The following is a 26,160-nucleotide window of genomic DNA, read 5'->3' as shown; positions in this document are numbered from 1 at the left end:
TTTTGATTAATACTTTTTTTATAACTAAAATATAGTTGTTGCAGCTCCCAGAGCCAATACATTTAGAAACCCCTTTGTGTTTATATGAGCTTTGCACACCTGAATTGTGTGTTATTTGCTAATTTATTCATTTTTTTAAATTCTTCAAGCTCTGTCAAGATGTTGGGAATCATGGCTAAACAGCCATTTTCAAGTCTTGCCCTAGATTTTCAAGCAGGTTTTAAGTAAAAAAAAAAAAAAACATTCACTTGGTCACTCTCTTCTTGGTAAGCAACTCCAGTGTAGATTTGGCCTTGTGTTGTAGGTTATTGTCCTGCTGGAGGGTGAATTCCTCTCACAGTCTTAAGCAGACTCGAGCACGTTTCTCCTATATGATTTTGCCTGTGCTTAGCTCCACCCCATTTCTTTTTATTCTGAACACTCCCCAGTATTTGCCAATGTCAAGCATACCCATACCATGATGCTGCAACCACTATGCTTGAAAATAAGGAGGCAGTTACTCAGTGATGTGTTGCGTTGGATTTGCCCCAAACATAAAGCTTTGCATTTAGGTCAAAAAGTGTATTATTATTAGAGTTTTTTTTTTTTCAGTATTACTTTAGTGCACTGTGGCATACACTATACATATTTTTATTCTTCTTTTCACTCTGTCATTTAGGTCATTAATTGTTGAGTCATTACAATGTTGTTCATTCATCCTCAGTTTTCTCCCATCAGATCCATTGAACTCTGTAGCTGTTTTAAAATCACCACTGGCCTCATGGTAACGTCCCTGAGCAGTCTCATTCCTGTCCTGCAGCTCTGTTCAGGGGGATGATTGTATCTTTGATGTGTCTGGCTGGTTTAATACATCATCCACAGCATAATTATTAACTTGACCATGCTTAAAGAGATATTCAATGTCTGATTTGTTAATTGTTACCCATCTACATTCTTTATGAGTCTTTCACAAAGCGCCTTGGCCTTTGTAGTTGAATCTGTGCTTGAAATTCCATAATTGACCCTGGGACCTTACAGATGTTGTATGTATAGGGTACAGAGGAAGGTTTAGTCATTAAAAAATCATGTCAAATCGTTATTATTTCACACAGTGAGCTCATGTAACATATTTTGCAATTCGTTAAGCCACATTTTACTCTTGATCTAATTTTGGCTTGCTTAAAAAAAGGGTCTGAATACTTATGCAACAACTACTTTAGTTGTGATTTTTTTAAATAAAAAAAATAAAAATGATTCCACTTTGACATTTGAGAATTTTGTGTGGATATTTTAATCCTACTGTAGCACAACAAAATGTAAAGAAATCCAAGAGGTCTGAATACTTTTGCAAGGCACTGAATATATTTTTGCCCAGACGCGGTTGTAAGTGGATAGCGTTGGCTCAATGACTGGATGTCTATGGGAACAGCATGTCCTTGCCACCACTGCTGAAAAAAATCCTAGGGGAAACACTGCTTTTATACGCGGTGACTTACAAGTCATGCGTGCATACAATAGAGTCCTCTATTGTGTAACATTCCAGATTCCAGAGATCGTCGCTCCAATGGCCGTCACAACTCTGCAGAAGCTGCATGAGTACTACAGTAGGAACTTAGCGTAGTGTAAGCAAATTAAATAGGTGGCCATGATGCTGTGGCAGAGGGTGACAGAAGGTCAGAGAGAATGAGAAAAGCCAGGTAAGGCCTCTTGTCTCCCATCTAGCCATCAGGATTAACCCCAATACACTATGACAACATGGACGCTGTGACTAGGACATATTATACACAGCCACAGGCATTTGGTTGTAAGGTTGTTAGAAGCACCCATCTCTCTCACACTCACACTCACACTCACACTCACACACACACACACACACACACACACACACACACACACACACACACACACACACTTATCTATACTGAAGTTATTGAACTTTAAAATGCCTTATAAGCATCCTCCATATAACTTGCATCCACTCACAGTGGGCTATGTGGTTAGATTTCATCCTTTCCTCACATTCAAGAACATTTGATGTGCCACATTTCATGCATGCTTTTCTCATGCTCCCCCCACACACACCCCCACACACCCCAGCAGTACGCACTGTGTGGGATGCAACGTGTGCTTTTCAACCAGAAGACCCGTGACAGCTCAGAGACACGCTGATCTTGCCTGCATCTCGTCAGCTGTGATGCTTTTGAAGTTTTCCAATGCACTGTTTTTAGCGAAAGAACACTTCAAAACCACACTGAACAGAACTGTTGTGATCCCTAACCAACACGAGTAAAGAGATCTCTGCTAGGAAGTAATTGGCTTGCTAACAAACTGTGTTGCACTTCCAGAGTTAGCTGTTTTATTTTTTTTGTCTGTGGTGTGAATGTGGCTGGCACATCTTTAAATTATAGGAATAGTCCTGAGATTGCCCTGATTGGGAGTAATCAGTGGTTTTGGAAGAATTTGGTCGGTTGCTCCATTGGAATGGCAAATCATCTAATTTACTGCCAATTATCTTCCCAGCGGGATCCTGATTTCCCAATGATTCGAAAAGCTGGAATAATCAAAGAGACAGGGGTATGCCTCGTTCAGCACAATGGCTGGCGGGAGGAAGGGAAACGCGCTCCCGCTCCCCCTGGAGCTGGGATGCCGAAGATGCAGAAGGAGGTAGAAAGGGGGGGGAGACGGAGGGGAGAGGTGGTGTTTTTGTTTTCTAAATGTGAATTGCTATTCAAATCAAATAAAATGGTATTTGTCACATGCGCCGAATACAACAGGTGTAGGTAGACCTTACCGTGAAATGCTTACTTACCAACAATGCAGAGTAATACAAACATTTGCTAAATAAACTAAAGTAAAAACATGTTTTATTATTAACACAATAAAATAACAATAACAAGGCTATACACAGGGGGTACAGAGTCAATGTGCGGGGGTACAGGTTAGTCGAGGTAATTGCCTAGTATAGAATTTGATTTATTAGTATCTCCATTAGCCGACTCCAATTTTTTTATTTTATTTTACCTTTATTTTACTAGGCAAGTCAGTTAAGAACAAATTCTTATTTTCAATGACGGCCTAGGAACAGTGGGTTAACTGCCTGTTCAAGGGCAGAACAACAGATTTTGTACCTGGTCAGCTCAGGGATTTGAACTTGCAACCTTTCGGTTACTAGTCCAATGCTCTAACCACTAGGCTACCCAATGGCGACAGCTAGTCTTACTGGGTTCCGACATACAACAAAAAAGACATTAGAGATAAAAAAGACAATTGAAATACAGTACCAGTCAAACGTTTGGACATGCATTCATTCAAGGGTTTATCTTTATTTTTTTACTTTTTTCTACATTATGGAATAATAGTGTAGACATCAAAACTGTCGTAACTAAAAAAGTGTTAAACAAATCAAATTATATTTTAGATTTAAGATTCTTTAAAGTAGCCACTCTTTGCCTTGATGACAGCTTTGCACACTCGAGGCATTCTCTCAACCTGAATCACCTGGAATGCTTTTCCAACAGTCTTGAAGGAGTTCCCACATATGCTGAGCACTTGTTGGCTGCTTTTCCTTCACTCTGCAGTCCAACTCATCCCAAACCATCTCAATTGGGTTAAAGTCGGGGGATTGTGGAGGCCAGGTCATCTGATGCAGCACGCCATCACTCTCCTTCTTGGTAAAATAGCCCTTACACAGCCTGGAGGTGTGTTGGGTCATTGTCCTGTTGAAAACAAATTTAGATGGCATGGCATATTGCTGCAGAATGCTGTGCTAGCCATGCTGGTTAAGTGTGCCACCAGCCCAACACCCCACACTATCACACCTCCTCCTCCATGCTTCACGGTGGGAACCACACATGCAGAGATCATCCGTTCACCTATTCTGCATCTCACAAAGACACGGTGGGTTGGAAACAAAAATGTCAAATTTGGACTCATCAGACCAAAGGACAGATTTCCACCAGTCTGATGTCCATTGCTCGTGTTTCTTGGCCCAAGTAAGTCTCTTCTTATTATTGGTGTCCTTTTGTAGTGGTTTCTTTGCAGCAATTTGACCATGAAGGCCTGATTCACGCAGTCTTCTCTGAACTGTTGATGTTGAGATGTGTCTGTTACTTGAACTCTGTGAAGCATTTATTTGGGCTGGAATCTGAGATGCAGTTAACTCTAATGAACTTATCATCTGCAGCAGAGGTAACTCTGGGACTTCCTTTCCTGTGGCGAGAGCCAGTTTCATTATAGCCCCTGATGGTTTTTGTGATTACACTTACAGAAATGTTCAAATTGTCCGTATGGACTGTCATGTTCTTGCCATAATACTGACTTGGTCTTTTACACAACTGATTGGCTCAAACGCATTAAGAAGGAAAGAAATTCCATAAATGTTATTTTAACAAGGCACTCCTGTTAATTGAAATGCATTACATTACCTCATGAAGCTGGTTGAGAGAATGCCAAGAGTGTGCAAATCTGTCATCAAGGCAAAAGGGTGGCTACTTTGAAGAATCTCAAATATTTGTAAACACTTTTTGGGGTATGACATGTTTCCATATGTGTTATTTCATAGGTTTGATGTCTTCACTATTATTGTACAATGTAGAAAATGATAAAAAATAAAGAAAAACCCTTGAATGAGTAGGTGTGTACAAACTTTGGACTGGTACTGTACATTTAAAAACATGTAGTGTGTGTGTGTGCATCTATCAGTTACACATACATGTCAGTACATACACATAACAAGTAGTTCACATGGGGGAGAGGCATTGCTTTATTTGTTTTTCTAAACCAGGTTTGCTGTTCGCTATGTAAGATGGAAGGGAGTTCCATGCACTCATGGCTCTGAATAATACTGTACTTTTCTTTGACAATATTCAAGATAAGACAAAACTAGAGCCGGCAGGACTTACTTTGTGGAGTGTAGTGTCAAACAAGCAGAGCATCTCTTTATTACGGACAGACCTCTCCCCATCTTTACAACCATTGAATCTATATGTTTTGACCATGACAGTTTACGATCCAAGGTGACACCAAATCACGTAGTCTCCTCAACTTCTTCAACAGCCACACCATTCATTATCAGATTCAGCTGAGGTCTAGCATTTAGGGAATGATCTGTATCAAATACAATGCTCTTAGATTTACAGATGTTTAGGACCAGTTTATTACTGACCACCCATTCCAAAACAGACAAACTCTTTGTTAAGGGTTTCAGTGACTTCATTAGCTTTGGTTGCTGATGCGTATATGGTTGAATCATCAGCATACATGGACACACGTGCTTTGTTTAATGTCAGTGGCAGGTTATTGATAACAATAGAAAAGAGTAGAGGGCCTAGAGAGCTGCCCCGCGGTACACCATACTGTACATGTTTGACATTAGAGAAGCTTCCATTAAAGAAAAACCCCTCTTCCCAACTGGCTTGGTGTGTTTGGACCGTGTTAGTTTGTTGGTGATGTGGACACAAAGGAACTTGAAGCTCTCGACCTGCTCAAACTACACCCCTGTCGTTGTGCATGGGGCCGTGCTCGGCCCTCCTTATCCTGTAGTCCACGATCAGCTCCTTACCCAGGTGATTTGGAGTTTGTGTATAATTATGCCAATTCTTGGCATAGTGGATGAGATTGTTTACTCAGAAGTGTCTTTCTTGTGATATCTTATACGGTCAACGTCTTTGAGGGTGTTAAACATTCAAATGTTACCCCTGATTGACATATTGTTTTACTCTAATATGAACCCCCTTCCCCGTTAGCCCTCACTTCGCTATCTGACTCACTCTGTTTTTTTTGTCATGTTTTTTTTTCTTCCATTGCCCTGTGGTATTAGCTCTGTTTCAATAGTTTTGGTTGCGTGCCTCTGTTTTCGGGTCCCTCGCCTCTGTCCCAACGCAGTGGGGAGGGAATCGCTATGGGCAGTGGCTGAATCGCAGATGTGTCCCCTCACTTTCCCCCTCTCCCCTCTCTCCATCTCACCGGAAACCATCTCTCCATCTCAAGCCAACAAGCGGAACTAATTGTCCCTGTTGGAGACAAAAACAAATGTTGTTGTTCCTCGCTCCAATGTTGGGTCCCTGTGAGACTATGTGAGGTAAACTTATATGGGCGTAATTGGGTTATCTTAAAGGTGAAGGGATGGGCCCCGGTGCCTTTGTCTTGCCTGTTTGGGCCACTGATTCACAGCCTCTCCTTGGTCTGGTTCTTAGCCAGCCTGGTGCCTTGACTGTACTCAACAACAACACCCGTTGTTCTCCCTCACTGTCTCATTAGCCGGCTGTTAGCGTAGCTACGCTGTGGACGAACAATCAGAGGAAAGAGAGGAGGAGAGAGCGATGGTGGGAAGAGTGAGCGAGGGAGAGTGACACAGGGAAACGGCAAAGGCCGTCGTCTCCTCTGTCACCCGGAAACCGATAAGTGGTATGCGTAGGAGAGTATAAAATGTGTCAATAGTTGAAGGGAGGAGTTTGCTCTTCTTGTCGATTGCCTCCTTAGACAGAGGATACTTAAATGGATCATCTGAGTATCCTTTGCCAAAATCCGCCCCACCCCGGTTGAGTCAGCTGTGGTTTTCTCAGAGAAAAGCATATAGACACTACTTCATCTTTTATCTTTAACATTTTCAGCACAACTAGCTAAATTATTTTTAACCACTTTACACATGTTTTTTGGGGGGGATTCCTCCTCTGTAAACTTAATTTGCCCGATGATGTGCTTGTGGAGAAGTAGTGTACTTTCATATACAGAAAGTGCATATTTGCTTCCACATTTCCTCTCCTCACCCCCTCAATTACATTCGACCTTTTCTCAAAAGGTAAGCGAGGAGAGAGAGAGGGAGAGAGAGATCACAGGGATCGTCCATCATCATGGGGTTTGTTTGATGTTCAGGTGGGCTCACTCCACTCATATGTTTATGATTTAATCAAAAAGCTCCTTTAACCGTCTGTTTTCTTAATTATCTTCACCAACTGCTTTCCTATTCCCACTAAATCTGCGTCACTGCTGTCATACAGACACCACAGTGCATGTACATCTATCATCTCCTCGCTCCCCTGCTCATTAGTCAGTAGGGTTTATGTAGCATGACGTAAAGCCAGAAGTTGTTTATTACTACCACATGGCTGTAGATTGTCATTACAGATGTTAAAATGCCTGGTGTTCTATGTGTACTACTGTGTACCTCTCCACATCTGTTTATCCATTATTCCTTATGTCATTCTCTTCCGCCCCCCCCCCCCCTGTAGACGTGTGTGTGTGTGTGGGCCTGTGTGTGTGGGCTGGTGTGTGTGCATATAGGTTTCAATGTTTATTTGCCACATGCACAGGATACAAAAGGTGTAAAACAGTGAAATTATTATCGTGAGAGCGTTGTACACGTTGTGTGTGTGTGTGTGTGTGTGTGTGTGTGTGTTTACCGGTGTTTGTGTTTTGAACATCTCCGGAGCCATAATTCTATAGGATGTGTATATGATCCCCTCTAGTGTGACTGGATGACGGATGAGTTCTGTCCTCTAGTCTGTCTCAGTGATCCAAGGGACTGTAATCACATGTAAGCCTTTCGAATCTGCAACCTGCTTTGTAGCACTGAAGATATTCAAACCACGCTACAAACCTGGCACTATGCTCTCTCTCTCTCTCTCTCTCTCTCTCTCTCTCTCTCTCTCTCTCTCTCTCTCTCTCTCTCTCTCTCTCTCTCTCTCTCTCTCTCTCTCTCTCTCTCTCTCTCTCTCTTTTTCATCTCAGAGGAGGGATGAAGGTATTGCATAGATATGTATGTAATGAAGGACAGGGAGGATTGTGTTCTAGAGAGGCGTTGAGTGCCAATGGACAGCATACTGTACTGTGAGTAGGATAGCTCAGGCACTACAAGGGGACAGAGCAGAAAAACGGTAAATGTTATACAGTGTCATCATACAGTGCCTGAAGATGAACAAGGAGGGTTGTAGTTTTAGAGCGGAGTTCAGTGTCATGGAGGGTTTGGGATCTGTCACAAACTGCGCCCTATTCCCTATGTAGTGTACTACTTTGACCAGAGTCATACGGGACCTGGTCTAAAGTTGTATACTATGTAGGGAATAGGGTGCCATTTGAAACACTTCCATACTCTCCATTTCCCTTAGCCATGCCAGTCAGCTCTATTTACTTCCCTATAAGTACTGTAAATGGTTTCTGTAGGAAATCCCTGTGTGAGCCCGGAGGATAAAGTCATCTACTTCACTGTGTTTTGTTGGCACGTCCATTACCTCTCAAGCATGGCCAAACAACCTCTAACGATGGATGAAGATGCATAAACATTACATTTGCCTGTGGCTTTCCACGCCCTGCGTGTCGTCTGCACTCTTAGTGCCGTGAGATATACGGTCCACAGTGTGAATATACTGTATACGTGAGGGCAGAAGAATCACTATGACATGCCCATCAACGCTCACTCTGTACTCACACGAATGGCACCATTAGTGTCCGCTATCTCTGTAAAAACATGATATATATATTTTTTTTTATAAAACCCTAACTACATATTGATCCAAAGCTATAGTTAAACAACAATAAACATATCTAGGGATGGGCATAAGTAATAAGTTCACGATTCAAATAATATTTATGAAATTTTATCCGGATAGTCAAAAAAAACGTGTTTATTTGGTACGTTGTTTAAACTTGGACACTGGGACATTGGACAATGGGAGAAAGAGACTCGCTCTAGTTAGACAAATGTGTAAATGCCATAGGTTATCTATCATCCACCTGGCAGCGCCTGTTTTTTACTGCATCAAATAGATGTAAAGAAGCAAGCTAAGACAGCCAGACGTTGGCTAGCCAGCTGAGTAGCTAGGCTAGGCTAGCTACGTCTATTTTCCTGCGCTCTCCGTCCTTGCCTAGAACAACTCTATTCAGATTAAACCTACTGTACCTGTTGGTTGCTCATTGTCGCCTACTCCTTCTCATTTGGTTAAATTACTTCCGTGATTTTAATTCCAGTTTGCATTGATTTAAGATCTCCCACTTCACATTGCTACACATGGAGCCTCAGACTATAGTGCCAACAACAACAAGCTACATGCGTGAAACCTGTGTAGGCTATTCGGTAGGTCTTTTTTAGGAGCACACGCAAGTAAAAAGTACATTCAAAAGTTTGTTTTTATTAAATTAAGAATTTCAAATGTCATGGTATATCCTTGTGTGTAGAAATGTCACACAGGTCATTGTATTTAATTGAGACAAAGCCTTTTAATTAAAATAGGCCGATGATTGATTTATTTTCCTCAAAAATAAATACTCTATTAAGTATTCGAATACTAACGTTCGTTCGGATATTCAAATATTCAAATGAGCGTGCTCATCCCTAAACATAACAGAAACCTGCTATAACAGACAATAACCGCAACAAAAACTTGGAAGTGTGACAACAATAGCCATAACAATAAGAATTTCAGTACGGCGACACATCTCACACCCAACCCAACATATTCCAAAGCAATCCATTATGTAGCACTAGTCCAATCCAGAGGGTCGTAATTATGATGAGGAGTCTGGGGAATCCTCCTTCCGTCCTCCATGCCTGTGGGCTGTACAGATATTGGCCAGTCAGTCTGTACTGTAGTCTCCTATAATGCGTCTTCTCCCGTGTTGGCAGATCTCATTTGCATATGACAGGTTTGTTTAGGCTGGGTCTCGTTCTCCCCTGGGTGCTCCTGCATTTACCTGGGCGGCTGCTGCAATGCGCTCCAGCATGCTACTGATTGAAGTGTGGCGAGCCTTAGACAAGCATGCTCAGACAGATTCATTAGACGGAGAGGGTGGATGGAGGTACGGGGAAGGGAATGGAGGGAACAAAGAGGGACAGGCTGTATTTCTGCGGCACGCGTTAGATGTCCAGTAAAAGTGAAATATGCCTGTGCCGTATTAAAAGACGGTTGCCCTGTCGCTTAATGGCCTTGACATCCTGTGAATGGCTACTCGCTACTTGGCTGTGTCAGTCAACACAGTTTATTACGCTAGGCTTGTACGGCCGTCACTGGCTTTGTACAGTAAGTGAGTGATTGACCGTCTTCTCTGTCAATTTAACCCTCTTGATAAGCAGTCCCCCCCCGTATTATTCACTGTTCTGTACATGATGGCGGTGATTTCTATTTCTTGCTCTTCTCCTGGAGAAAAAAAAACCCACCACCTACTCCTTCTCTGTAGTTTCTCTCTCTGTCTCTCTCTCTCGCACGCTCACTCACTCTCGTCCTTTATCTTCCTCTCCCTGTGGTTCATCGGTCTCTCCTCTTTCACCTTCCTCTTCTTCTCCTGCATCTCCTGCTCTTAACTTGGGCTGAACCGTTACAGCTCTGTGGTCCTGATCTCCATCTCCTGCTCTTAACTTGGGCTGAACCGTTACAGCTCTGTGGTCCTGATCTCCATCTCCTGCTCTTCTACCGCACTACTTCCTCATCACAATTCCCGCTCTCCTATTCTGTCCTCATGCATACACACTGAGAGTGAAAGCTGCTTGTGTGGGCGGATGCGAAACAGCCATTTTTCATGACCCTTGGCCACTTGCACAGATGCAGGGGGGGTGGGATAAGTATGTGTATACACATAACAACATTTACATTACAACCTAGATAGATCTCTCTTTGGAGTCTGGGGAAAATTAGCATATTATTTTCCTTTCCTAGATTCTTATACAAAACCTTTAAGGGAAGAGAATTTATGAGCCCCTCACAGACACAACTCAGTCTTCTTCCCACTTAGGCAAAGGCAGAGGTGATTTGGATCGATGTTCCTTGCGTGTGTAATTTTGTTGTTGAGGGTTCAAATTCTCCTTGAATTAATGTAAGGTAGTGAGCGCACAGACTTAATCTGGCAGAAAACGGCGAGTGCTTAAAGGTTATTTCATCACTTAGATGGCTACATTATCTGAGTGAGATAGCCTCTAGTCCAAGATTGATTAGTGCAGCAGCTTTCTTTGTTGCCTCCTTCCAAGGACCTACCATGACACGAGCAGTTCTGCCAGTGTCCTGAATTAGCACAGATTGGGTCCCAAATGGCCATCTATTACCTTTACACTAAGTGTAAAAAACATTAGGAACACCTTCCTAATATTGAGTTCCACCCCATTTTGCCCTCAGAAAAGCCTCCATTTCTTCATAGCATGGACTCTACAAGGTCTCGAAGGCGTTCGACAGGGATGCTGGCTCATGTTGACTCCAATGCTTCCCACAGTTGTGTCAAGTTGGCTGGATGTCCTTCCGGGTGGTGGACTATTCTTGATAAACATGGAGAACCTGATGCGCTTGAAAACCCCAGCAGCGTTGCAGTTCTTGACACACTCAAACAGGTACACCTGGCACCTACTACCATACCCTGTTCAAAGGCACTTAAATCTTTTGTCTTGCCCATTCACCCTCTGAATGGCAGACATACACAATCTATGTCTCAATGTTTAAAAATGCTTCTTAAACCTGTCTCCTGATCTTCATCTACACTGATTGAACTGGATTTAACAGGTGACATCAAGAAGGAATCATAGCTTCAACTGGATTCACCTGGTCCAGTCTGTCATGGAAAGAGCAGGTGTTCCTAATGTTTGGTACACTCAGTGTATAGGGCTATGGTCAAAAGTGCCATTCTGGATGCACAGTGAATTCTTTAACACCACCACAGGAAATCTTATTACACTGTCTGTATAGTACACTGTGCTTTGTCCAACTCTCCATTCTACCCCTGGATGCCTTCATTAGTGCATTACTCCGTAACGTCACCCTATCGACTAGGCCCACTTGAACGAGTGCAAGCCTTTGGTGTCGGCTGGCCTGCTATCGGGTGGGGATATTTGTCGGGGGAGACATTCCTCCTCCCTCCCTTCCCCTCCCTCCCTTCCCCTCCCTCCCTCTGCCCTGTCCATCTGTGGTTGGGTGATGTCAGGCGTGAGTCCTGCTCCCTCACATCTGAGTTTGACACCCCTACCCTACGTGGTCTGGAACCTGCTGGTTTTCTGTTCTATTAATTGCACCCACCTGGTGTCCCAGGAAGAAATCAGATCCCTGATTAGAGGGGAACAATGAGAACGCGGTGGATCTCGCTTCGAGGTCCAGAGTAGAGTTTGAGTGCCCTCAATCAACAATCCTGCTCTGAGATGCTTTATAAATACTGGCCCTGTACCCTTTAGGCTAGTATTCCACAGTATTCTACTATTGGCTAGTATTATACAGTAGGATGTGAAAGGAGACTATGGATAACTAGCCTAACTGCATAACTCATCCATCTACTCATCTAACTAAACACCACAGCTGTTGTTTCCCATGATCCAGAATCATTTGTTTGTGTGTCCTCCATCTTTGTGGTTTGATACTGTGCTGTGGCCATCGCTATTTGTGGTGGACCTCTGTGATGAGCACAGGTGAGGCGTTCACGGTCGGGGCCAGCAGTGTTTGGCCTTCCTGGCTCAGCTTGATCAAATCAAATCAAACTTGATTTGTCACACGCGCCAAATACAACAAGTGTAGACCTTACCTTGAAATGCTTACTTACAAGACCTTATCCAACAGTGCGGTTCAAGAAGAGTGAAGAAAATATTTACCAAATAAACTAAAGTAAAAAATAATAAGAAAAAGTAACACAATAAAATAACAATAACGAGGCTATATACAGGGGGTACCGGTACCGAATCAGTGTGCGGGGGTACAGGTTGGTTGAGGTAATTTGTAGGTAGGAGTGAAGTGACTTGATGATACAGTATCAGAATGTGTGTGTGTGTGTGTGTGTGTGATGGCATACGTGTGTGTGTGTGCGCACATCCATGCATATGCACAGTGCCTGTGTGTGTATGGAGGGCATGTGACATGGCTTAACCCCTCCCCACTGTGAGCCTCATTGACTTAGTTAGCAGGATCTTCTCAGATCGATAGAAGGAGCCGGAAGTTTCTCACCACGCCTGGGGGGGTAACTCTGCTGTTGCAACATTAATGAGGCCTGGATATGTAAGCAACCACCCAGTAACATGGCTCTACGCATTCTGTATACAACAACACAGCTACAAAGCTCCAACACAGGAATATCACCCTATTTGACCTGGCATTGGGAAATGCTTCATGTGTTTCCTTTCAAAGGCTTGCTTACATTAATGACCCAGAATGACCAGGTTATTCTTTTTACCCTGGTGTTGATGCAATTCATCTTGGCTTGAGAACTGTCACAGGCTTACATGCACGCATGTACACAGGCACGCACGCCGAGGAGATTCCTTATGCAGTCTGGCAGCTCATCGACACATCTATCTGTAGCCGTAGCTGGAGTGGTGTGGTGATGGTGGGCCTCTGGCAGGCAAATCCCTGCCGGTAATAATATGCAGTGGAAATCTAACAGACTAACTAATGGACTCAGCATCCCATGCAAATATGTTGATGAATACAGCTGGGCTCATTAAAAAGGCACCGGGCCTGCAGCAATACAAGGAATTATGAGGAAGTTAGAGCAAACTCAATATATTGCTTTCGGAAAGTATTCAGACCCCTTTCCTTTTACCACATTTTGTTACGTTACAGCCTTATTCTAAAATTGATTTTAAAAAATGTACCATCACCAATCTATACACAATACACCCTAATGAAAAAGAGAAAACAGGTTTTAGATTTTTTTTGCTAATTTATAAACTCAGCAAAAAAGGAAACGTCCCTTTTTCAGGACCCTGTCTTTCAAAGATCATTTGTAAAAATCCAAATAACTTCACAGATCTTCATTGTAAAGGGTTTACACACTGTTCCCCATGCTTGTTCAATGCACCATAAACAATTAGTGAACATGCACCTGTAGAACGGTCATTAAGGCACTATCAGCTTACAGACGGTAGGCAATTAAGGTCATAGTTATGAAAACTTAGGACACTAAAGAGGCCTTTCTACTGACTCTGAAAAACACCAAAAGAAAAATGCCCAGGGTCTCTGCTCATCTGCGTGAACGTGCCTTAGTCATGCTGCAAGGAGGCATTAGGACTGCAGATGTGGCCAGGGCAATAAATTGCAATGTCCGTACTGGGAGACGCCTAAGACAGCACTACAGGGAGACAGGACGGACAGCTGATCGTCCTTGCAGTGGCAGACCATGTGTAACAACACCTGCACAGGATCGGTATATCCGAACATCACACCTGTGGGACAGGTACAGGATGGCAACAACTGCCCGAGTTACATCAGGAACGCACAATCCCTCCATCAGTGCTCAGACTATCAGCAATAGGCTGAGAGAGGCTATACTGAGGGCTTGTAGGCCTGTTGTAAGGCAGGTCCTCACCAGACATCACCGGTAACAACGTTGCCTATGGGCACAAACCCACCCTTGCTGGACCAGACAAGACTGGCAAAAAAGTGCTCTTCACTGACGAGTCGTTTTTTTTTCTCACCAAGGATGATGGTCGGATTCACGTTTATCGTCAAAAGAATGAGCGTTACACCGAGGCCTGTACTCTGGAGCGGGATCGATTTGGAGGTGGAGGGTCCGTCATGGTCTGGGACGGTGTGTCACAGCATCATCGGACTGAGCTGGTGGCCACACCAGCTTTTGATCTTGACCTCCCCTTTGTTCAGGGACACATTATTCCATGTCTGTAGAACTTGTTCAGTTTATGTCTCAGTTGTTGAATCTTGTTATGTTCATACAAATATTTACACATGTTAAGTTTGCTGAAAAGAAACAAAGTTGACAGTGAGAGGACAGTTTTAAAACGGAATACATTCACATGTGCATCCTGTTTCCATTGATCATCCTTGAGTTGTTTCTACAACTTGATTGGAGTACACCTGTGGTAAATTCAATATATTGGACATGATTTGGACAGGCACATACCTGTCTATATAAGGTCCCACAGTTGACAGTGCATGTCAGAGCAAAAACCAAGCCATGAGGTCGAAAGAATTGTCCGTAGAGCTCCAAGACAGGATTGTGTCGAGGCGCAAATCTGGGGAAGGTTACCAAAACATTTTTACAGCATTCAAGGTCCCCAAGAACACAGTGACCCCCATCATTATTAATTGGAAGAAGTTTGGAACCACCAAGACTCTTCCTAGAGCTGGCCGCCTGGCCAAACTCAGCAATTGGGGGAGAAGGGTCTTGGTCAGGGAGGTGACCAAGAACTCGATGAGCTCCAAAGTTCCTGTGTGGAGATGGGAGAACCTTCCGGAAGGACAACCATCTCTGCAGCACGCCACCAATCAGGCCTTTATGGTAGAGTGGCCAGACGGAAGCCACTCCTCAGTAAAAGACACATGACAGCCTGCTTGGAGTTTGCCAAAAGGCACACAAAGGACTCGCAGACCATGAGAATCAAGATTCTCTGGTCTGATGAAACCAAGATTGAACTCTTTGGCCTGAATGGCACGCATCATGTCTGGAGGAAACCTGGCACCATCCCAACAGTGAAGCATGGTGGTGGCAGCATCATGCTGTGGAGATGTTTTTCAGTAGCAGGGACCGGGAGACTAGTCAGGATCGAGGGGAAAAATGAATGGAGCAAAGTACAGAGAGATCCTTGATGAAAACCTGCTCCAGAGCACTCAAGACCTCAGACTGGTGCGACTGTTCACCTTCCAACAGGACAACGACCCTAAGCACACAGCCAATACAGCTCAGGAGTGGTTTCAGGACACGTCTCTGAATGTCCTGGACTGGGGCAGGTACTGCCAAGAGTGTGCAAAGCTGTCATCAAGGCAAAGGGTGGCTACTTTGAAGAATCTCAAATTTAAAATACATTTTGATTTGTTTACCCATTTTTTTGGTTGCTACATGATTCCATATGTTTTATTTAATAGTTTTGATGTCTTCACTATTATTCTACAATGTAGAAAATAAAGAAAAACCCTTGAATGAGTACGTGTTCTAAAACTTTTGACCGGTAGTGAATGTTTGGAACATCAAATTGCATTTAAATCGCAGTAACTATTGTGACAATATTTTATCGTTCAAAGACAAGAGTGGAGCCAATTTTGCCGTGATGTGAATAAGGGAGTCGTTTCCATGCAATCCCAGCCTCCCAGCTCCCCTGCTTCAGACGCCTGTGTGTTGTTCAGTGTGTGTGTGTGTAAATTGCCCAGACGTCACCAAGCTACCTGTGTACAGTCGTGGCCAAAAGTTTTGAGAATGACACAAATATTATTTTTCACAAATTCTGCGGCCTCAGTTTGTATGATGGCAATTTGCATATACTCCAGAATGTTGAGAAGAGTGATCAGATGAATTGCAATTAATTTCAAAGTCCCTATTTGCCATGCAATTGAACTGAATCCCCCAAAAACATTTCCACTGCATTTCAGCCCTGCCAAAAAAGGACCAGCTGACATCATGTCAGTGATTCACTTGTTAACACAGGTGTGAGTGTTGATGAGGACAAGGCTGGAGATCACTCTGTCATGCTGATTGAGTTCAAATAACAGACTGGAAGCTTCAAAAGGAGGGTGGTGCTTGGAATCATTGTTCTTCCCCTGTCAATCACGGTTACCTGCAAGGAAACACGTGCCATCATCATTGCTTTGCACAAAAAGGGCTTCACAGGCAAGGATATTGCTTCCAGTAAGATTGCACCTAAATCAACCATTTATCGGATCATGAAGAACTTCAAGGAGAGCGGTTCAATTGTTGTGAAGAAGGCTTCAGGGCGCCCAAGAAAGTCCAGCAAGCGCCAGGGCCGTCTCCTAAAGTGGATTCAGCTGCGGGATCGGGGCACCACCAGTACAGAGCTTGCTCAGGAATATCCCACTGTGTATTCGATAGGCCAAGAGTTGAAAAACTACAAACCTCAGATTTCCCACTTCCGGGTTGGATTTTTTCTCAGGTTTTTGCCTGCCATATGAGTTCTGCTATACTCAGACATCATTCAAACAGTTTTAGAAACTTCAGTGTTTTCTATCCAAATATATGAATAATATGCATATCTTAGCTTCTGGGACTGAGTAGCAGGCAGTTTACTCTGGGCACCTCTGGGCACCTTATTCATCCAAGCTACTCAATACTGCCCCCAGCCATAATAAGTTAATAGAAAAATATTTTTCGGGGGACAATCTGTTGAAAGTTATTGGAGCAATGCATTTTGGGCAATGGTGTTCTACACATTTTTTTATGTCCCACATTTATTTATATACAAAAACAAACGTTTTAACAACTCAATATTGTTAATCAACCAGGTTGTCACAGAAATACTTATAATAGTAATAGTAGCCTTTTTACAAATTTGTATTCATGCTAATGCTGTTTTCTATGCTTGTTTTTTTTCGCTTATACTTTGGGATACTGGTGCTATGTTGGATTTTATGAGGGTTGCCAGATTGGAGTAAAAAGCTATACTTGTCTTTTTTTGGTGGTATCGATGAATGTATTTGATTGGGGAATGGGGATACATTTTCATTACGGGAAATTAATTCATCAATACATGTGAGGAAACGGAAGACCTGCAAAAAACAACTGTTTGGTTTACATTCCCCTGGTGCAACTGCATGGTATTTGCAACAATAACGAGTCTGGACTATGATCAATTAAGCCATGTCAATGCAGTTAAACAGGTTCATGCAAAATAATGAATCACGTTAGCTTGCACTTATGGCACTTCCAAGGCTGTTTTCATGATGATTATTTACAGTCGTGACAATCATGTTATATACTTAGGCTATTGTAACAAGGCATGTGCCAACATTGTAGGCCTACTGCCTCTGCCCAGAGGACTACATAGGCTTTCATGACAACAACGGCTGCTGGAGCTCACTTTGCCACGTATGAACCCTGGTAAGAGTCCCTGTTGCAGCATTCACTTTCTTCCTCTACATTGGTGGCCCCGTTGGGAATCCATGTCCAGCTCACGTCTAGTTATGTGCTCTAGTGGTGGGAAGCGTTCTGTTTTTTTTTTTCTTCAACATTTGCGTTGGGTGTAATGAAGTAGATGTATCTAGTGAACAATGGATAAGCAACAATGGGCGTGATGGATAGAAGTGGTCTTCACAGGTGGGATCAAGCCTCACGTCAAAGTTGCCTGAAGCTGAATGGAAAGTGCTGTGCCCTGACCAGTTATTCAGAACAAAATCCTCTGTGGCCGTCTGTTCATTTACCAGTGGGGACCCAAAACAAACACGTTCTACGCAATTACAAACCACCTGTTTTAGAGTGTTATTGTAGCCATGGTGTTCTTTTGTTACTGAAGTTTATATGTCTAATAACCTGACAATGATTCACATCATAATGATAGACACATAATGTAAGTGTGTTACGCAGCACAACACAACTGTCCTTTTTTGGGATGCAATCCACTAATATGAATCACTGTTGAGCCGTCCTGTTCAGATCTAATGACATGGATGTAGGATTTTCTACGGCCTAGAATCGAGGCCTTTCCCAGTCATGAAGTACGAAACTAGGCCCCTCTTGGTTCTCATTGGCGAAGACAGATCTCAAGTTAGGGGTTATATGTCAGACTTTCCTATACCACTTTTCCCTACATGTTATACCCCAGAGGTTGTAAATAAACTCTCTTCAAGGTGACATTACTTGTATCATTATTATAGGGTTGTGAAACGTGTAGCCGAATGGCTTCAGACTGAGCATTTCTGACTGGAAATTGCTGCTGACATTGAACATAGTTTAGGGTTAGGGTATTTAATTAATTTCAGACTCTCCTTTGCCGCTATTCTCAACATCTTATACCCCATAGGTTGTAAATAAACCTGTTTTTAAGGTGATATAGGGCTGTGAAACCCATAGCCGAATGGCTTCAGACTGAGCATTTCTCACCATTGATTTACGGAGAGTTTTATGACCGGTAGTGTCCATTTATTTACAGTAGTGTGTTGATTAATTATTGCTTTCTTCAGTAGAAATACAGATATGTATAAAAATGCCAAATATACTAAAAGCCAAATCGAGCAGGGATGAACAGCTATTTAACCATGTTAATCATTACTGAAACATGCTAACCACAAACGTTTAACCAGCGAAAGATAATGAATACATGTGTTTGTGTGCATGTGTATGTAATTATGGTGTGTATTATAATTTCCCATCATAAAAATGTATCCCCTTTCCCCAATCAATGACCTTCATCGATACCACAAACATATAAACAGTACGGACCTCAAGCCAAGCTTTGAGTGCGGAGACTGGGACCACTTAAATCTGCTGGTGGGTTATCCACTCTGCTATAGACTGGTTGCAGTGAGGAAAGTGTTGGGTAGATAGATGACTGTGTTTACCGGGATTAACCTGTTGCTGACAGGTCCCTATAATTACAACCCTCTCTCTCTCTCTCTCTCTCTCTCGTTCTCCTTTTCTCCTTCTCTCGCTCTCTCGCTCTCTCTTTCTCGCTCTCCCGCTCTCTCTCTCTCGCTCTCCCGCTCTCTCTTTTTCTCTCGTTCTCTCTCTCTCTCTCTCTCTCTCTCTCTCTCTCTGTGCAACCTCTAATTTCTAAGATGGGCAGCTGTGACATGATGGATAAATAGACCCGGTATGGACCACCACCCACTGGAAATACCTCAATGATTGGAGCCTAGTAATCGATAAAAAGGACTGAAGTTTATTTTCTCTCTGTTGATGTTTATCCCTCTTCACAGAAAACTATTTGAAGCACACTCTTTTGTCTTCACTGTGCAGTGGTGGAGATAGTACATTTATCTATAGAGTAACCTTTTTCCCAGAAAGCTCTGAAAAAGAATTAGACCACAACGCTGTTTGCCTCAGACCTGCGAATCAGTTACCAAGTGTTTGCGAAAAGGAAAAAAAAAGTCTGGGCTATGATTTGTTCTCAGCAGTGTGTGAGGATATAAATGGAAAGCACATATTTTACCTGTCGTGAATTAGTCTGTGAGCGGGGGGGGGTGAATGTTCTCTTTCGCTGGGCATTTTTTTATATGAATCCTGACAGTGGTTCTAAATCTGTAGTGATTGAAATGTCACCGTGCCTATATCTCCGGTCACATCTTCTTTTCCCTCTTAGTTTTCCACGAACACGACCAGGGATTGAACCCTAAAATTGGAGATGTGTCCAAGCCCAATACATGCTGCTTATATGGACATATTTCACATAAATCTGCGACTGGATCAATTAACTGCCCCTTGCTGCAGACTGCTTGCTGCTGTGCCAATAATCTGAGCCGAGCTCCCTGTCAGCTCTGATATGCAAATTTGGGATGAAGTATTTCTCCGACAAGCCATGGCTCTTGTTGAAATGTCAGCCTCACCTTTCCCGTCGCGGCGGTTCAAACCAACCTTGTCGTGATGCCGGCGGAGGGACGGGCATATTAGTTTTTTTCACAGTAGATCACACAGGTTGGCAGGACACTGCAGATTGAAGTGGCTCCTCTCCATGCTTTTATTCTGAACTGGTCAAATATGAAGCTGATTGCTATGTTGGAGGTAAAGCACAATCATATCACATTAATTATAAAAGTATGTGCCCTTTTATAACTCCATATTATTCACTTCCAAATGTACATACTATGATTTGCCGTTCGAAATGTGACTCTAAAGGGGGTTAGTTATGCAAGATAATAGGCACATTTCAAGTAATACGCTGCCATTCTATAGGGTAGTCTGATGTCAATCACTTTTTGACTGCACTCCTTTTGATTTGAACGGAACTTTCCAGAGATATTTGCCCGTGGTGGAAGTGGTCAGAAAGTAACATTTTGCTAACATATTTAGTAGATAGAGGTGCTCAAAGTTGACCCATTTTTGCATACCCCTACCATGAGACATTCATGTATTCATCGCTGGAAGAGATAAACGGTTGAGTTTGATATGTTTTAAAAGCTTACAAACACGGTTGTCAAAGTATTTTAGAATTTCTTCATAAAACAATTTGTCCAAAAATGTCTCCATTTTTAACCTTCACATCAATTATCTAAAAACGCGTGGAGACTGATTTATTTATTTTCACATATGTTGTAGTTTAGACCATATTTGACATAATCTGAGGTGTTTGTGTTCGGTTAATAGTCCAACGCTCTAACCACGAGGCTACCTGCCACCCCAGATTACTGAGATGTATTTATTTCATCCATTTTAGAACAAGGCTGTCATGTAACAAAAGTCAATGGGTCTGAATACTTTCCGAAGGAACTATATTTCACCCATGAACCTGGTAATGTAGTGAACACCACAGTTATCTGAGATGTTAGCATATTCTTTTTCCAAATTGCCTTTGGAGTTTTTGTATAAGATATCAGGGTGGTAGGTAGCCTAGCGGTTAGAGCGTTGGGCCAGTGACTGAAGGTTGCTGGCGTGAATACCCATGCTGACAAAATAAAAAATCTGTTACTGTCCCCTTGAGCAAGGCACTTTAATCTTAATTTGCTCCAGGGTCACAGTACTACAATGGGTGACCCTGTAAAACAACACCTTTCACTGCACCTTTCTGGTATATGTGACCATTTTTAAGATACTACAGTCTCCTCTGACCTACTGGGTTTAGCTTTGGCACAGGCTGACAATCTTGTCACCGGCCAACAGAATATAAAATATAGATCCTGTTGGTGTAATATCATTTGTAACTGTAAAACGAGAGCAAACAATCTCCACAGTCCATATAAATCAGATAAGATGCGGGCAGCATAGTCTGAACTCATCCATTGCAATTTCGGACAGTGTTTTTGGTATTTTAGGGAGTATCTATACAGTACATTTTTCAAGGGAAAAGCATCTCACTTCACGTTTGTTTCATAGTTGTCCATCTAGAGGGTACGTTTTGTGGAGTCGGCATGTGTTGGGGGAACGAAACAGTTCGGTGAACCAGACAATGCTTACGGGAAATCATCCAGCGATCAGAGGAGAATTCAAAGCGGTCGCAAAAAAAAGCTAAACAGCCACGATCTGAAGTCGGCATCTGTCACGGTGGACTGTGGTCGACAATCCTAATCCCACAGGGGTTGTCATCTGAAGAGACAGACATTTCTCATCTGTCCTGGATCATTTCCCAGGGCAAACTGCAGCCAGTCGAACAGTGGGAGAAACATCACATTATGGCAGTCTTTAGTGGGCCCACTGTGACAGTTGACCGAGAGAGGTGGGGAACGTCCAGTCCAATCCATCAAACCTGCAGTGACAAAGTGGCTTGGTGAAACGGGGGGTTGCAAGCACTCAAACACACATAAATTACACACGCACACGCACGCACACACACACTCACACTCTTGCTCTTTCCCTCCTTCTCTCTCTGATTGTCTCGACAGTCACCAGAGAATTCCTTTATTGTCATTCATCACTGAAGCTATTTAGGGACCCCATCCATTTGCCTCAGACACACACACACACACACACACACACCACACACATATATAGTACCAGTCAAAAGTTTGGACACGCCTACTCATTCCAGGGTTTTTGTTTATTTTTGACTATTTTCTACGTTGCAGAATAATAGTGAAGACATCAAAACTAGGAAATAACACACATAAATCATGTAGTAACCAAAAAAGTGTTAAACAAATCAAAATGTATTTTATATTTGAGATTATTCAAAGTAGCCACCCTTTACCTTGATGACAGCTTTGCACACTCTTGGCATTCTCTCAACCAGCTTCATGAGGTAGTCACCTGGAATGCATTTCAATTAACAGGTGTGCATGTTAAAAGTTCATTTGTGGAATTTCTGTCCTTCTTAATGCGTTTAAGCCAATCAGTTGTGTTGTGACAAGGTACGGGTGGTATACAGAAGATGGTCTTTTACCAAATACCGCTAAGTCCATATTACGGCAAGAACACCTCAAATAAGTAAAGAGAAATGACAGTCTATCATTACTTTAAGACATGAAGGTCAGTCAATCCCGAAAATTGAATGAACTGAAAGTTTATTACATTTACATTTACATTTAAGTCATTTAGCAGACGCTCTTATCCAGAGCGACTTACAAATTGGTGCAGTTGCAAGAACCATCAAGCGCTATGATGAAACTGGCTCTCATGAGGATTGCCATAGTAAAGGAAGACTCAGCGTTACCTCTGCTGCAGAGGATAAGTTCATTAGAGATAACTGCACCTCAGATTGCAGCCCAAATAAAAGTGACACATCTCAACATCAACTGTTCAGAGGAGATTGCATGAATCAGGCCATTGTTGTTGAATTGCTGCAAAGAAACCACTACTAAAGGACACCAATAATAATAAGAGACTTGCTTGGGTCAAGAAACATGAGCAATGAACATGTAGGAATCTGTCCTGTAGTCTGAGTCCAAATTTGAGATTTTTGGTTCCAAATGCCGTGTCTTTGTGAGACACAGAGTAGGTGAACGGATTATCTCTGCATGTGTGGTTCCCACCGTGAAGCATGGAGGAGGTATGATGTTGTGGGGGTGCTTTGCTGGTGACACGGTCTGTGATTTATTCAGAATTCAAGGCACACTTTACCAGCATGGCTACCACAGCATTCTGCAGCGATACGCCATCCCATCTGTTTTAGACTTAGTGGGACTATTATTTGTTTTTCAACAGGACAATGACCCCAAACACACCCCAGGCTGTGTAAGGGGTATGTATTTGACCAAGGAGAGTGATGGAGTGCTGCATCAGATGACCTGGCCTCCACAATCACCCGACCTCAACCCAATTGAGATGGTTTGGGATGAGTTGGACCACAGAGTGAAGGAAAAGCAACCAACAAGTGCTCAGCATATGTGGGAACTCCTTCAAGACTGTTGGAAAAGTATTCCTTATGAAGCTGGTTGAGAGAATGCCAAGAGTGTGCAAAGCTGTCATCAAGGCAAAGGGTGGCTACTTGGAAGAATCTCATCAAATAAAAAATATATTTGAATTTGTTTAACACTTTTTTTGGTCACTACATGATTCCATATGTGTTAATTCATAGTTTTGATGTCTTCACTATTATTCTACAATGTAGAAAATAGTTAAAATAAAGAAAAACCCTTGAATGAGTAGGTGTGTCCAAACTTTTGACTGGTAATGTACACAATCAAAATACATATGCTGTCCTTTTTAAAAGGCACATGGCGGGTTGACACATGTTATGACATGAGAAGTCAGTCGCTGAAGTGCTCTGTCCCCCAGTGGCCCCTATTAGCTTGACATTGTTTGTTTGACTGCCCATGGCTGCCCTTTGAACATGCCTGCTGATTGGTGTAGTGACAGAGTGTGTATTTGATAGGTCAATTCACATGAACAGACATAAACAGGAGCGTTCCTGCTTTTATGTGTCTATACACGCAGACATTGGCTTACCAGGGTCATTGGTTGGCAGGTGAGGTCTCCTCTACTGCTCGTGTTAATGGTAATGTTCACAGCCCTCCATTCCTCTCCTCTGGGATCGACTCTGCTCTGTCATGGCGGTGATCGGCTCAGGAAGAGTTCAAACAGCGATTATTTGGCAAGGCCCCAGACACCATAAAGAAAAAGTGGGGCATAAATATTGGCTAAGAGCTTAACCTATCAGCTTGGTGTTTAGCCTGGTACCTTAGCAACATCCTGTCGTGATGGTGTGATCATCGATGTCTGGCCGTCAGAGACTCGGAATAGAGGGGGAGCACCAGCCATGGTCTTAGTGGGAATCTGGAGACATAGATCTCTCCTGGAAATGGAGGAGAGAGAGAGAGAGAGAGAGGGAGGGAGAGGGGGAGAGTCGGAGGAAGTGTATGTAGCGGGGTGGCGGTGCAGAAAATGTGTGATTCAATTCCTGTCTCGCCGAAGCAGAACTCTACTTCTGGTAAATGGAATTTGCACTGTTTTCTCTCTTTGTTTCTCAGAGGGAAACCATCTATTTTAGGCCAGAGAGGTCCTGTGCAGTATAGCGTTCAGTACACTAGTACCTATCACATGAAAACAGGGGTATTCGCGTTGGGGCTCCCACAGTAAAACCACAGTGTAAGGCGTACTGCCGCTAGACAGACATAGACGAGGGTGACGTACCACACAAAACAATACAGCAACAGATACATACCAGTTATGATCCATGTGCTTGCAGCCTGGTTCTCCTATACAGATGACATCCAGTGTTTCCCCTAGGATTTTGTTTCAGCTGTGGTGGGGGTGGGGGGTCTCTGACCCACATTTTTAAAGGCCATCCTCCTACCGTGTGGATTTACACATGCGCGACTGTTGGCACTCAATGCTGCCTCTGTCTTGCACATTCAGGACTGTGCTATGCTCAGCTTTGGCGAGAGGGCAGGTCCTTTATTGCTCACTCAGTCACACAACCATCCCAGAAAGGACCGTGTCGTCTTGCTGTTGGTGGCTGCGGTCACTCCCTCCTGAATGTGTCGTCTGATCATCAGTAATGTGACCGAGGCTGGATCACTCTGCTACCACTCAGCTGTATTAGTGGAATTAACTCTGCCACGGGCCGGAGACAACATTAATAACTTTACCCCGCCTTCGGTGGAGAAGCATCCTAATGCTGCCTATGATGCTTTGCTGCAGTGCCATCTCACGACAACGTCCTCTCTGTAATTACGATGTGGCCCAATCGCTCGCAGCCCCCGCGGATCGGCAACAAAATACAATACAAGCAATCAGACAAAAGTGGATACGTGCTCTCAGATATGTCATTCTCACAGGATAAGATATGGCCTAAGGGAGGTTTGGAGGTGCTTTAAGTGCAGTACTCCAGTGAAGTGCTTACAGTGAAGCTATTTGAACCGGGGCTTATTCGTTATGCTAATGTTCCTGTAGGGGTTGATGCATGTGTCTGATCACCCGGTAGACCACTGTACTGTGCACACACTATCTGACTAATGAGTCTCTTTAACATATTCTACATAGGTTCCAATGTAGTGGGCTGAGCAGAACGTGCCTGCGGTGCAGAAGCAGCAGTGTGTCATCTCCACTGTCTCCTGTTTGAGCCGCCCAAGGGTATCTCTGAGGTTCAGCTCCTCTCCCTCCTGGCCGTCTTCTGCTGAAGTCAGCAAACCACGGGGCTACTCTAATGGACATCATCATGCTTAAGTGTGATTGGATAACAAGAAAGCCCCAGGGATGCTCTCGCTTCTCCTTGCTCCTCTTTTTGGGACATCTCATTATTTAACCTCCTAGGTGAGTGGTGAGTGGCAGAACCTTAAAGGGACAGTGCAGTCAAACGTGATCAGACTGAATATTTCAATGTCAAAAGGAGGCTCAGGGAAATACATGTAATTTTAATGAAATAAACACAGTGATTTATAAGACATACAGGGATGATTAAAAAATACAATTAAAATGACTACATAGGGGCTTTAAACTGGCCAGGGCCTCACTGCTGAA

General features: G+C 43.1%; 1 protein-coding gene across 1 annotated transcript in view; it reads left to right on the top strand.

The window, feature by feature from the left end:
- Positions 1–25,945, top strand: part of LOC118357507 (glutamate receptor ionotropic, delta-1-like) — a 48,494-nt gene extending 22,549 nt beyond the window's left edge. The window contains exon 3 of the mRNA XM_035734661.1: positions 25,684–25,945. Within this exon, the coding sequence (XP_035590554.1) occupies positions 25,684–25,703 (20 nt within the window). The 3' untranslated portion in view covers positions 25,704–25,945. The remainder of the gene's footprint in view (positions 1–25,683) is intronic.
- The last annotated feature ends 215 nt before the right edge of the window (positions 25,946–26,160 follow it).

This window comes from Oncorhynchus keta, chromosome 24 (assembly GCF_023373465.1).
Source record: "Oncorhynchus keta strain PuntledgeMale-10-30-2019 chromosome 24, Oket_V2, whole genome shotgun sequence".
NCBI classification, from domain to species: Eukaryota; Metazoa; Chordata; class Actinopteri; order Salmoniformes; family Salmonidae; genus Oncorhynchus; species Oncorhynchus keta.
This window is presented reverse-complemented; position numbering and strand designations above follow the sequence as displayed.